This window comes from Neodiprion virginianus, chromosome 2 (genome assembly GCF_021901495.1).
Source record: "Neodiprion virginianus isolate iyNeoVirg1 chromosome 2, iyNeoVirg1.1, whole genome shotgun sequence".
NCBI lineage: Eukaryota > Metazoa > Arthropoda > Insecta > Hymenoptera > Diprionidae > Neodiprion > Neodiprion virginianus.
In genome coordinates, this window is record NC_060878.1 from 20909256 (window position 1) to 20922998 (window position 13743).

Consider the following 13743-nt stretch of genomic DNA (forward strand, 5'->3'; position numbering starts at 1 on the left):
AACAGAGCTTCAGTCCATCGAACAAGGAGCACAAGTCATCAAGACAAGCAAAATTGCTTCTATCAACCCATACATCGACAGTGAAGGTCTTCTTCGGGTTGGCGGAAGATTGTCGAAGGCTGATATTCCGGAAACTCAGAAGCTTTCGATAATATTACCAACTCGACACCTCATCACGAAGATGATTCTCAAGAAAGAGCATATCCGGCTGCATCACTGCGGTCCAGAAAACTTACTGTGTTCCATACGATCAAAATATTGGCCACTGAGTGGCAGAAGAGAGGCATGAAAGGTTACGAACGGTTGCCTGCTGTGCTTCCGAAATAAACCGAAAACTCCAGAAGTCATGATGGGCGATCTACCGAGCGAGCGTGTTCGTGGATCTTTGAGACCACTTACTTCTACTGGGGTAGATTACGCAGGCCCGTTGCAAGTACGTGAAAGTCGTCGACGCGGTCTAGTTCACACATTAAAAGTGTGGATTGTTGTATTCACCTGCTTCGCGACAAAGCCAGTTCATCTGGAGCTTGTTACGGAGTTAACATCAGAAACATTCTTGGCAGCACTACGGCGATTTGTCGCTAGACGTGGCGTTTGCTCACAAATTATATCCGACAATGCTACCAACTTTGTTGGCGCAGTTCGAGAATCAAAAGAAGTTTTCGAGTTTCTCGAAAAAGAAGAAAACACGATATCGGAGCATCTCTCACAACAAAAAATCACCTGGAAGTTTATCCCACTACGGGCACCGCATTTCGGCGGAGTGTGGAAGGCGGCTGTCAAAACTACAAAACGACAGCTTAATACAGTTACCATGGGCTTGGTCTCAACGTTCGAAGAGTATTATACTCTTTTGGTCGAAATCGAATCGATCCTGAATTCCCGACCGTTGACTCCACTATCCAGTGATCCCAATGATACAACTGCCATGACCCCTGCCCATTTCCTTATTGGGGACACACTCATATTGCCTGCAGAACGTAACTATCTTGAAACATCCGACAACAGACTGTCGCGATGGCAACTCCTTCAAAAGGTTCGCCAACACTTTTGGAGGAGTTGGCATGCGGAGTGTTTGTAGCATTTGCAGAGACGAGGCAAGTGGTGGACAAAAACCAAAAATATCGAGATCGGAGCTCTCGTGCTTCTAAAAGAGGACAACGCTCCACCACTTCAGTGGAAACTTGGACGAGTCGTGGAGATCCATCCGGGCACTGACGGTGTTGTGAGGGTGGTAGCAGTGAAGACTGCGACGGGAACCTTCAAGCGGGCGGTGAAGAAGATCTATCCGTTACCAATCGACCGAGATAATTCGAAATTTCAAAATTCTTTATTAACATTCAAACATTCTCTATTTGTATTCGGACATTTACCATGTGAATGTCACGTTTATTATTTTGTTTCATTTTTTTATTTCTTGATTCTGTGATATTTATAGTTCACATAGGTTATATCATTCGTTTTGTTTATTCATTGATGTTTATTATCTTTGGAAAAGAGCCTTTCAAGGGGGGCGAAATGTCTGCAAGTCAAGCGCCTCTCGCGAGGAAAATTAGTGTAAAAGCAAGATGACGAGGAGGAGGATGTAACGAGAATAGAGACTCTTAATTTTCCATTGAAAATCCCGTGTACATCATCCCAAACAGGTATAATTGGTGAGAAACGGGTTATTTCAGTCAAATATTATACCATAAATTCTTGACTCCAAAACTAAAAAAATAGTAAGGCATTTGCATTTTTTGCGGAAATTTTCGCGATATTGACAAGTGCTGTAATAGGTTCTTTCATGCACTATTTCGAGGTAATTTTGCCAGAAACATCGATTATGCGCAGTCTCGATACGCTGCGATCGACGCATTAAAAGTTGCAGCCGAAAATCGTTGAATTAAGCCCAACATTTCTCTCCTGTTGATCCCACGTTTTTTCTGCTGCGTTTTCTGAGTTCCTGGGGGTCCAATTAGTAAGTAAAGGGTCATTTAAATTAATCCTTCTTATTTTCAGCAGAAATTTTCGCGATTTTGACAATTGCTGTAATAGGTTCTTCCATGCACTATTCCGACGTAATTTTGCAAGAGAATCCGATTGGGCGCAGTCTCAATACGCTGCGACCGACGCATCAAAAGTTACAGCCGAAGAAGGAAGAACTTTGCTAGCCATTTTTCTCCGGTCAATTCCACGCTTTTTTCGCTGCGTTTTCTGAGTACCTGCGTGTCCAATTAGTCAGGAAAAGGTCATTCGAATCAAATCTAAAAAGGAATGTTTTACCGCTGACATCCTTCGATTTAGATAAAATTTATATATGTTATTCTACATCGAAATCTGTATTTTATTTTTATCGCAGGAAAAACGTTTCTAGGGGGTGAAATTATCCTTTGAAGTTGAGACCTTCGAGGGGTCCTTTCCAGGTTTCACCTATCTTCACTTGAGGTAATCGAATGCACCCAAATGGATGATTATCTTAATGGTAAACCGTGAAAAATGCAACTGGTTTCATATCGGGGGGTTGCATAGGAAAAAAGTTATAGCGGTTGAAATTCATAAAATTGTTATAACAAAAAAACTATTTCACCTATCTCGATGATTTCAATTGCACTTTGAAGAGCGAAGAAAAATAATACATATGGGGTTTCGCGTTTTTCTAGCAAATCAAGTTAAGGGGGTAAACTACCCCTATGTATGCTTACATTTAATCCCAATAAAACGGCAGTATTTCTTTTTTCTTATTCCTTCTCCTAGTGATATGTTTTTTTTTAATTTACCACAACCGTATCACGTATATAGCATTCAATTAACGGTTTTATCTAGGAGCCAACTTATTAATAGATCGATCTTTCGTTGAAAAAGTATTTATATCTGACTTATCGATAATTCTGACTGATTTACATTTGGCAATAAGATAACTAATCATACGATAAGCGCTTCCACATATTCGTTTCGGTAGATAAGACTAAGTTTTGGGATAACGCACAGAAAAACTTCGTAGTCAAGTAAAAGAAAGAGAACGTACAATATGCTCGTATCTTTTATTGACAATATGTCAACAGTTTAACAAAATAATCACTATAGCAATGAACAGAAGCTAATATATAATCATATGCTCTATCAGCCGTTGTAAGTACTGCAGTAATGATAGTCATTGAAAAAGTGTTCAAAGCGTAACGACGTTTTACATCAGGAACAGCGAACAAGAGCAACATTCTCACATCCTGGAACTTCTTAGTGTGAGTTGCAGGAATCTCCCAATGCAAAGTGTACAGGATTTTCAAGATTCGCTTGTTTTTCTTCTATGTAACAACTTTTGTACCAAGAATATTTGAAAAGATCGATATAACGTGGTGACGACGGTTGGTAGTGAACAAGTGACTGAAGCTTTATATTGTTTCTCAAATGCAAATCAATATCACAATTCATCAAAAGACAATTATCAGAAAAATGTCTAACAAAATTTTCCATACTCGGAATCCAAAAACATCGAGGGGCTGGATTTTTCCGGTAGTTCTTTTGGGTATAAGCATTACTTTGATATCTCTATTTGAGGGTTTCACATTAAGTACAGCTTGGGGACAGTGTCCAGTCCAAGAATCAATCAGTAATAAAGATTTCAAACCAACTTTCGGGAAAAATACATACTGCACCCAAATTTTAAAATGATCTGAGAATAGAAAAACCTATTATTTTTTCATTCGAAAAAATGTCTATACAAAAACAGTGGGTATAATTTTTACCTGAAGTAAGCTTCCCAGACTTGGATACGTCTCTGTATACATTATCTGGTCTGAAAAGCGTTTTCTCCACTATTGGACCAATCTTGCTAGTTGATTCTTTGAAAACCAAAAATAGAGGAGATAGCAGCTTGCCGTCAGCTGATATAGTCGGTTCAGTAGTGTAACTGTGGCTTGTAGAAGAGACTGATTGTACAACACATTGTACTTGCTTTTCTCCTTTGACTGCTAAAGTTCTTCCGGAACGCATTTCTAGTTGGAAGCCACTCTGATCTGCATTAAATGTATTTGACAATCCATACGTTCTATTATTTTGCTTTACGTCGTAGACAAATTTCTGAATCTGTCGTTCCAACACTTTTTCATCTTCGATTGTTTTGCATGTAATGAATTTATTAATTTTTTTCGATACGATATGATGAGCTGCTTTGAATGAGTTTATCCATGTATGAAATGCTTTGAAACGAACATCAGTATGCCCTATTTCTTTTTGAGCATGTATTGCCCATTTTTCCGAGACAGAATCGTGCACTATTAAACCAGCATCCACAGCAGCTTTGAAATTTTTGAAAGTGTAACAACAAATTCGTACTAATTTTTCTTTGTATGTCCCCCCTTGTTCTAATTGTGGGCCCACCGGTGCAACTGTCGTATAGATTGCACTTTCTTGAACTTTTGTTGCACACTGCCCAAACCCAAATTTCTTTTCTTCCCGCTGCGTAAGATAAGTCTTCGTTATCATGAGTGCATGTATCAGGTTAAAGTTCTGGTTCATATAGGGCGTTTGTCCATTCTATATCTTCAACAATTTTCATTTCCCAATCCTTAAACGGTCCTTCAAGTTGCGAAGAATTTTCTTTTACCATTTCGAAACCACTGTATTCGTTCATTGCACTCAACAAAATATTTTCAAAGTTTTCTTTCAACTGTTTTTCATCGTTATTTACTGGCGAATCCGGTAAACGCATAACTTTAAAAGTTGCGAGAAGCATTCTAATAACGTTCAAAGGATTCATCTCAATTTTGATTATTATTTGCAACTTCGTTTTAAATAGTCTCGAATTGTAAGTGACTTCATTCGTCGTGTAAAAGAAAAGTTGCCCACTGTGGTGAATATATTCCGCAATCGCAGTTTTATCATTGCTTATACGTCGTATTTCAAATCTGATTATGGGAGCGAGTCACAGACTGAACAGAGATGACTCCCAGATAACACCCTCAAATGAGGGCGGCGGGGGGGGGGATTACGATGACTATGAAAATATGTCGGTATTCACTAAATTCTTGTGAAAAATATAAGGAATAGATGTTTTTAAAATTCGTCTTGTGGTATATTTAATATTACCTATGAAAAAAAATTGTTATTTGTAAAGTTATCCAATCTGTCATTTTTGGCGGCATGAATAAATAAGTCAATTCTTTCAAACTGTGAATATGATTCATATGAATACCATCAAAAGTTACAAAAAATAAAAAATTGATAAAGTGGTAGAATTTTCAGCGGAAAAATTTGATTTTTTCCAATTTTCTTTGCTCAAGTAGGTAAAATCCATTGTTCAAATAAATTTGAAATGGAATGTTTCAAGTATAACTAGAAGAGTCTCCAATCGCCTTCAAATAAAAAACAAACCATTAAGATTGGATGCATACTTTTGGTGCTTTCACCAATTATGAAAATGTAATTTCGAGAAAAATCTGTCCATCGTTTGATACGTAGATGTTGAGAATTTAGAGAAAAAACGTATTACTAAGAGAAGAAATAAGAAAAAAAAGAATTACTGCCGTTTTATTGAGATTAAATGTAAATATACATAGGGGTAGATCACCCCCTCAACTTGATTTGCGAGAAAAACGCAAATACCCGTATGTATTATTTTTTTCGCTCTTCAAAGTGCAATTGAATTTATCGAGAGAGGTGCAATAGTTTTTTTGTTATACCGATTTTATAAATTTCATCCCTTATAACTTTTTTCCTATGCAACCTTCCGATATGAAACCAGTTGTATTTTTCATCATTTATCATTAGGGTAATTATCCATTTGTGTGCATTCGATTATCTCAAGTGAAAATAGGTGAAACCTGAAAAATACCCCTCGAAGGTCTCAACTTCAAAGGATAATTTCACCCCCTAAAAACGTTTTCCGCCGATAAAAAAAAAAATACGTCTCTCTTACATTTTGATGTAGAATAACATATATGAATTTCATCAAAATCGATGGATGTCAGCGGAAAGACTTTCCTTGTTAGTATAAGGGAAATTTAAAGAACCTAATAAGAACACGACCGTCAATCAAACGTTGAAAATCCGTTTTAACAGTATATATTTGGTGTAGTTATAAAAAATAATCGTTTCTCATATACGGTTCTTAAACAAACGTATAATGTACGTTCCAGGAATATGTATATTGTAGGTGTATTTTTGTTCAACAAATATTACTTTTATAATATTATCTTAAATAATACAATCATTAAATGTTCATCTTATCGCAATTAAATTTCGTCTTATCAACGTAGATGATACCCGATTTAAACGAATAGTCAACGTAAGTCGACAAACGTCTCTTACTTGTATTAAGATAACAAATAAACTGTTCCTGAGACAATTGATAAACGTTAAAGGATACTAAACTTTATACTGGTCGCATACGTTCACTCGATGCGTTTAATAGATGGTAGAGGAAACGTGACGAATGCCAATCAAACATGAGAAAAGAAACGTGAATGAGAAACGGTTTTCTAGAGTATCGGGTAAACGTACAAAATGCGTTGTCTTGTCGGGATTGTAATCCGTTGTACCTGTGACAATTGGTAAACGTTGAAGGAAAGTAAACTTTACACCGGTCGCATACGTTTACTCGATGCGTTTAATAGATGGTAGAGGAAACGTGATGAATGCCAATTAAACATGAGAATAGAAACGTAAATGAGAAACGGTTTTCTGTAGAATCGGGTAAACGTATAAAATGCGTTGTTTCGAAAGGATTGTAATCCGTGGTTCCTGAGACGGTGAGTAAACGTTGAAAGACAAGTTCGAAATTCGCGGACTACTTGTTGTACCGTATAAGTACGTCCTTCGAACTTCCCACTTTCACACTCACACGCTGAGGATATTTCATATTATTTAAATTGAATTTGGAAAGTCCAACCTCAAATCCGTAATCAGTGCGATTTAAAAGCCCTTTGATACAATATCCCATGAGAATCTGACAAGTTTTGGATTTTAGACTTCCGCCATACTGAATCTGCCACTAAATTTTGCGCAAATCTAGGATGAGGTTCGTTATCAGCAAGCCAAACAACTTTTAGTTACCAATTTTCTGAATTTTTTGGATTTTTTATCATATTTTATATATTTTTTTTTTAGATCCAACTACTCCAGAGGATGTAAAGGAATGAATCTAGTATATTAAGTTCATAGTTATATGCTAGCTGGTTTTTTAATAATTTTTTTCATTTTTCTTATTCATCTTTTAAAGTTATGAAATTTCCATCTTCTTATAATAGCTGTTTTAAATTTTGTTATATTTTCAAAGATTTTTCTTAATTTTTTTGAATATTAAAAGGTTGGGGTTTTTTTCAAGTTTTTAATCTATATACTTCAGACACGATCTGGTCGAAAACTTGCGAAAAAATTTTGATTGCGCTTTTCGTCGTTGTACCTAGACAGCACTTTTTTTTAGGACACAAGTCCTAAAGATGACGAAAAGGTATCATGACGAAGTCGTCTTTTCGGCAGGGCGAAAGGATGTCTAATAGATGTCTTGCAAAAGACGACTAATCGTAGTTGATTCAACGACGTCTATTTGAAGATGTCGAATAGACATAATGATTATAGTCGACTGAAAGATGTCTATTCCAGGATGACTTTTGTAAACTTGACGAGAAGCTGTCTAAAAAACGTCTTTCAGAAGATAAGTCAGCTAGCGCCAACTGCGGCGTGTAGTCAAACGAAGATTGCAAGATGGCTGCTTGATAACGCGTCATACGAAGTGCGCGTCATTGCTGTGCACGTGATTTCGCGAGCTCGAGAAAAAGTAAGTTAGATTATTACAAACTAGTTGAACATATGATTAAATAACTTTTGATCATTATTCAATATCCGATATGTGATTATCGAGTGCTACATATAATCAGTTTATCCATGTAGGGTATGATCTATCAAATCCACATAACCTCTTCTCATTTCTAGTATGTCGGTTGAGAAAAATCTCAAATTTAATCTTTTAAATAATATTATAGAATACGTCCAAGTTCTATGCTGGATAATAAAATCTGCATCTGACTAATTTTGGTTGACGGCATTTATTTCACATTTACTGAAAATACATAATCGCACGAAAGGTGACGAAACGACGTCTTTTAGCCATGCGTAAAAAACATTTACAGACTTGGCTACCAAATGTCTTATAAGCATGGCTAAAAGCCGTTAAACAGTGGGTCATAAGACGTCTCTTCGTTATCTTTTAGGTGACTTAACGCTTTCGCTAAAAGACAACTTGCCGAGAAATTTGTCATCTTTCAGACATCTTTTAGACAACTTTGAGCTGTCTGGGTAATGTAAAGTGAGGAATCAGATAAGTTTCAATCAAAATTTCATAATATATGAGCTATCGTATCTCAGAAAAAAAGAACAACAAACATACGTAGAAAGTTGTTTTTATGACTTACAATAGTACACTGATAATAAATTGAAGAATGTTGGAAACCGATGTATTATACTTATATGTATTGAATCGAATGATGTTTTCCGAGCCGATATTCTCTCCAAGTTTGAAAATCCAGACAGTGCCATGACACTGGCCTGGGACCAAACAGTCCATTGAGTTGTTATACAATGACGTGAATTTTTTTCGCTACAGAATCTTATGATTTGATCGTACACGTCATCCCCTTGATAATTAGAAATTTGAAAACCGTATTTAGTATAAATAATTTCGACAATCGTGACGATACTACACAGATTGGAGTATTAGGTTTCGATTCTGCTCCCAACTATGGCGTTGCTGTCGTTGAACAGACGAATAATGATCGAATAAGTGAAATCTATCCGGATCGTGAACGTCCGTGAAGATTCGGCAACGCTTCTGAGCTCAACAGGCCGTTGACGGCGGGCCTCGGCAGTGAGCAAGGTGTGATGCAGGGGGGGTGCTGCACGCGATTGCCCCACGTACTCTCAGTGTGGTTCCGCCTGTGAAGTGTATTACCTCGTTGAAGCGTCTCTGTAAAGCAATTTCTGCCAACCTTTTCTCCGTAAGTACGTGGTTTCATTATAATTATTATTATTCTTATTACGCTCTTTCCATTCAGGATAATTATGGAAATATAACTTGCTGTTGCATTGCTTTATCTTGAATGAGAGAAGCAAGAGTTTACTTTCTCGAATAAAAAAGACGCTTAGTATAGAGACGTAGAAAATAAGCATTTCTATCGAACTTTCAAGAAGGGACATTTTCTTTGTCTTGTTCACGGGAATTTGTTCGTTTGTACAGTAATGCGTCGAATAGACGCGTATTATACCGCACCTCGTGGGAAAATTGGTTTATTTCACGACTATTCAACGACCTGCATTATACTGGTTGGGATACACATTTCTTAATACTAATTTTTTCAATCATCGTGAATAAACTTGTGCTTTTTATTTAATATTCTATTTGAACCCCATTTCAGGCAATATTGTATTTCAGGCAAGAGCGCATATGCTAACACCTCTCAAGTAATTCAACATTTTCGAATAATCGATTGCCTCACTAAGGTATTGCCTTATTCCTTCCATTCTATACTAGAGTTGTAAATGAAACTTAAAATTACTGAATATGCCTCTGGAACGAAAATTACTGAGCAAGCGACATTCACGTCGAAAACAGACAACCGCACTGTATCAAACTGATTTTCTTGCACCGCACAACAGCGAAGAAAGTATTAATCTTCACTGTGAACAAGACAATTCTCAATATATCCATTCTAACGAAGCACAAGCATGTAGTAAAGTCAATTTGAATTGTAATACACCGTGTACGTCGCTCGTTTTGCCATCAGAGGAAGAAAATTCCACCACATTAAATTCCGAAGATCTATTTGATAAATTTGATAGTTACAGCCATGATAATGTAGACAATCTAGACAGTTATTGTTACCCTGATTATCGTCAAGCCCATTCTGCTAATGTGGACAGTTTCCTGGGTGCAGATAATTCTAAATCCACTAATTTTATCATATCACAAACATGTTCTGCAACCAATTCAAATTGTGATATACAACATACCTCCCTCGTTTCGCTAGTAGAACAAGAACCTGCCTCCGCATCAGACCAGGAAGTTCCATCCAGTGAAAATAATAGTGATGTTGAAATTAACATAAATAATCTAGAAAATTGGGTTCAACCTGATTTCCCTGAAAGACAGCCTTTTGATATCAACAGTTTCCTTAATTCAGATTTGGGCCTCAATGATTTAGGTAATAAAGGAACTCAAATTGATCAGAGCGACCAGTCTACGGACGATGATAATGAACAGGTTAGGTTTGAAAATAAATTCCAAGAAGATCTGCGAAAGTTGGCTTGTGATTGCAACATTACTCATACGGCACTTGATAGAATGTTAGCTCTCATCCGTCCAAGATATCCATTTTTACCCAAAAATTCTAAAGCTGTCCTGAAAACTAAACGCCAAATTAATGTATTCGATTTGAGAAATGGGCAAATGTGTTGTATAGGCATTGAAGAAGGATTGAAGGTAAATTAATCGGTGGCCTGATTAATTCTGCTAAGTACACAAATATTATAACAATTGATATCAATATTGACGGATTACCATTATATAAAAGTAGTTCCGTGAACTTGTGGCCTATATTATGTAGAAGTCATTCATTAAAAGATAGTCCGCCATTTATGGTCGCGGTGTTTTGTGGAAAAGGCAAACCCGAGTCATTAGATAGTTATTTGCTTGAATTTATCAAAGAAATGAGTTTCTTGCTACAAAATGGCATCGAACATAATAATCAAAATTTACGTATAAAAATTGGTTGCTCTTTGTGTGATGCCCCTGCTAGGGCAATGCTCAAGATGATCGAAAGTCATACTAGCACGTTCGGTTGTGAAAAGTGTTGCATTGCAGCTGTTTCATTGCAAAGAAAACTGCATTATCTAGTCGATCAAACTAATCACCGTAAAAGATGTGATGAAGACTATTTTAATGAAGATCCAGATACGGCGCACATCAAAGGTACATCGCCATTGCTTCGTTTATTTGTTGGACTTGTCACGCAATTTCCCCTAGATCCAATGCACTTGATTGACTTGGGGGTGCTCAAGAGATTATTAATTAATTACTGGATCGAAGGTCCACGCTTTGTAAGTTTTCAAAACAAATGTTGAAAATTATCTCTTCTGAAATTGAAAAACTGCAAGCTTGCGTATGTCAGAATATGTTGAAATCGATAAAAAAAAAAAAAACACACGGTCCTGGGCGAAGGCAGAGATTCCGAAGGGTATCAGGTCACAGGGCGAGAATGCTTTCCAATGTACGACATTAACCACAAAAAGATTTAAACTGTCAATACAAGACCCCGATAACGTAGTAGTACTGAATAGTAAACTTTATGTATTAAAATCTATCATTTGTATAGATGGTGTGTACAAATGGAGGAATTACAAATGATGCGTATAGTCAATGTACAACTTCAATATTACAATATTACTTACAAAAAATTACAAAACTTTCTTAATTCAATGTTTCTTAACGCGATAGCTGGCACTCAATCTATCCCTCATGAGTTATGAGAAGTTCGGTAACGAATCCATGGTCGACAGGATACTCGATGTGTCCTTACTCGACTGCCTCTCAATCAGAACTGCCTCTTCCTTCGCACCTTCTTATTCCAAAAAGCTTCAACGGGCTCATCAGCCCGCTCCCCTTTTTCCTCTTTACCTCTACGGGTAAATAACGGTACCTATCCCGCAACCGTGGCTACGTTCGGTGACCAGATGTGTCACCCCGAACCGAATCAGCGAATGTCATAAACGACTACCCTTATGTTTGAATTAACTACGTATTACGGTTATAAATGTTTAAACTAGGGTCTTGGGAATTTCCACTCTCAGGGAAAAACCCGACCATTCTGCTCTCTCCGACATATATATGTATAATCACTTTTTCGATTTGTAGCAATCATGTGTCTCTAATATTTTTAAAAAATTTGCTTTTTGTCTTTTTTTTGTGTTCGTGAAATTATTCGTACATTTTTATGACATACGACAATTCTACAGTTTCTGCATTAAAAAACCAAAATGTGGGCGATAATTGAATTCTTGAGAGGTAACAACAGTAAAGAGTGTGCTCTGGTCCCTGTATTGTAGTTGACGGACAACAATACTCAGTGCTATTGGCCTCGGACAAAAACTGAGAAAAAGTTCAAAAACCTAGTCCGAACGAATGCAGCTCTTGAACAATCCTGGCCCGTCTATGCCGTACATCGTGTGCTTGATACTAAAGGTATATAATTTGACAGTTTTCTCGATTCTTCTTAGAGTTTTATTACAGAATTAGAGCGACTGGACACTACCCAAAGGTATTGCAGGTGGTAACAAGAAATTTAACCGACGCATGTATCATTCTTATGCAATTATGTGTGATAAACTGTATGAGGTTGCAAAACTCCCTGTTTTCACTTAGAATTGCTTTGGTTAACAGACGCAATTAGATTTTTTGTTTCTTCCACCAGCGTCACTCTAATAGACGATTATCACACGATCGAATTGAAGTATATGTATTAATTACAATATAATACGACTAGAGGTTGAAATAAGGTATTATTCGATATTGAGTATTTTTAATTAATACGAAAAACTGATTAAAAATTGAAAATGAAATTATATTTGTCATTGAAACATTATGAAAGACTATTTACTGTGACTGTCGTGATTCAATATAAATCTAATCTATTACCGGTGGAGAGTTTCACTTGCAGAAATTTCAAGCCATAAATGTTGTTTTCAAATATATGCGTAAATACTTAATTTTTTCCATCATCTTTCTGTTTGATGATGACATTTTCGTTATAGTTGACTAGGATGTAGCAATAGAGTATATGACTAATGTGATAGACAACGGCCCTTCTGAAGACGGTATTAACATTCAGCCAATAACACAGAAAAAGGTGTCATCTGAAAACCTATCGCCAGAAGACGATACAGTTGATGAAAGTGAGCCTTCAAAAAAGAAAAGAAAGAAGCACCACAAACACCGTAAGCATCATACAAAAAGTAAGCGCCGAAATCGTATCAGTTCATCCAATGATGCATCGAACAGCAAACCCAGTAGTAACTCTACTGCAAGTAGCTCTCAAGGATTTGTCTCGGATCAGGAAAACCGAATTCCAAATATCCCGTTATTCAAAAGGAGTTTAACAGGCATGGGGCAAGATAGTTCAATCATTACGAAGCAGCGTAATACTACTAATCTAGCCGACGGTAGTGCACATGCTGGATTGTCAGGTGTGGCTCTGTCATTTTCCAGCGCAATTGTGCGCTCAACACCAGAAAGAAACCTTGGATCTCCAAGTGAGGCAAATGAGACGCAGCGGTCTTACAAATCATCAGTACCGCCTTCTTATCACTCAAGTCCGCATGTAAGAACACCACAAAGAATTCTTAGTCATCAAGATGTCGCAAGTGGACCCTTGCATTTGAACGGTGGAATTTCGGATCCTGTTGTTACACAAATGCTGCGAAAAATCTTTGAATACTTGCAGTATTTGAAGCAACAGATGGAGCAGACTCAAGTCGCTCTAGCCACAACGGAAAGAGCTAATCAGGCCCAGATAGCTCAAGTACAAGGTGCTCCGCGGCCAGAATGTTTCCCTGAATGGCCCATTTCTTCACTGGATGTCTTCGATGCGTTCAATGAGATGATACAGATTGAAGAGCACCATAGTTACCTTGTAAGTGACTAATATAATCTACTCACAATTCATTCTGGAATTCGCATACAACTATGTACTTTAAAAAATATGTCTGGTTCAGAAT

General features: G+C 37.0%; 1 protein-coding gene across 1 annotated transcript; it reads left to right on the forward strand.

Annotated features, from left to right (window-relative positions):
• The first annotated feature begins 349 nt into the window (after positions 1–349).
• LOC124297757 (uncharacterized) lies at positions 350–2356 on the forward strand. Its single transcript, XM_046749068.1, has 3 exons — positions 350–1036; positions 1091–1273; positions 2342–2356. Exons 1-3 carry the CDS (start codon positions 350–352, stop codon positions 2354–2356), a joined length of 885 nt encoding a protein of 294 aa, XP_046605024.1.
• Positions 2357–13743: the final 11387 nt, after the last annotated feature.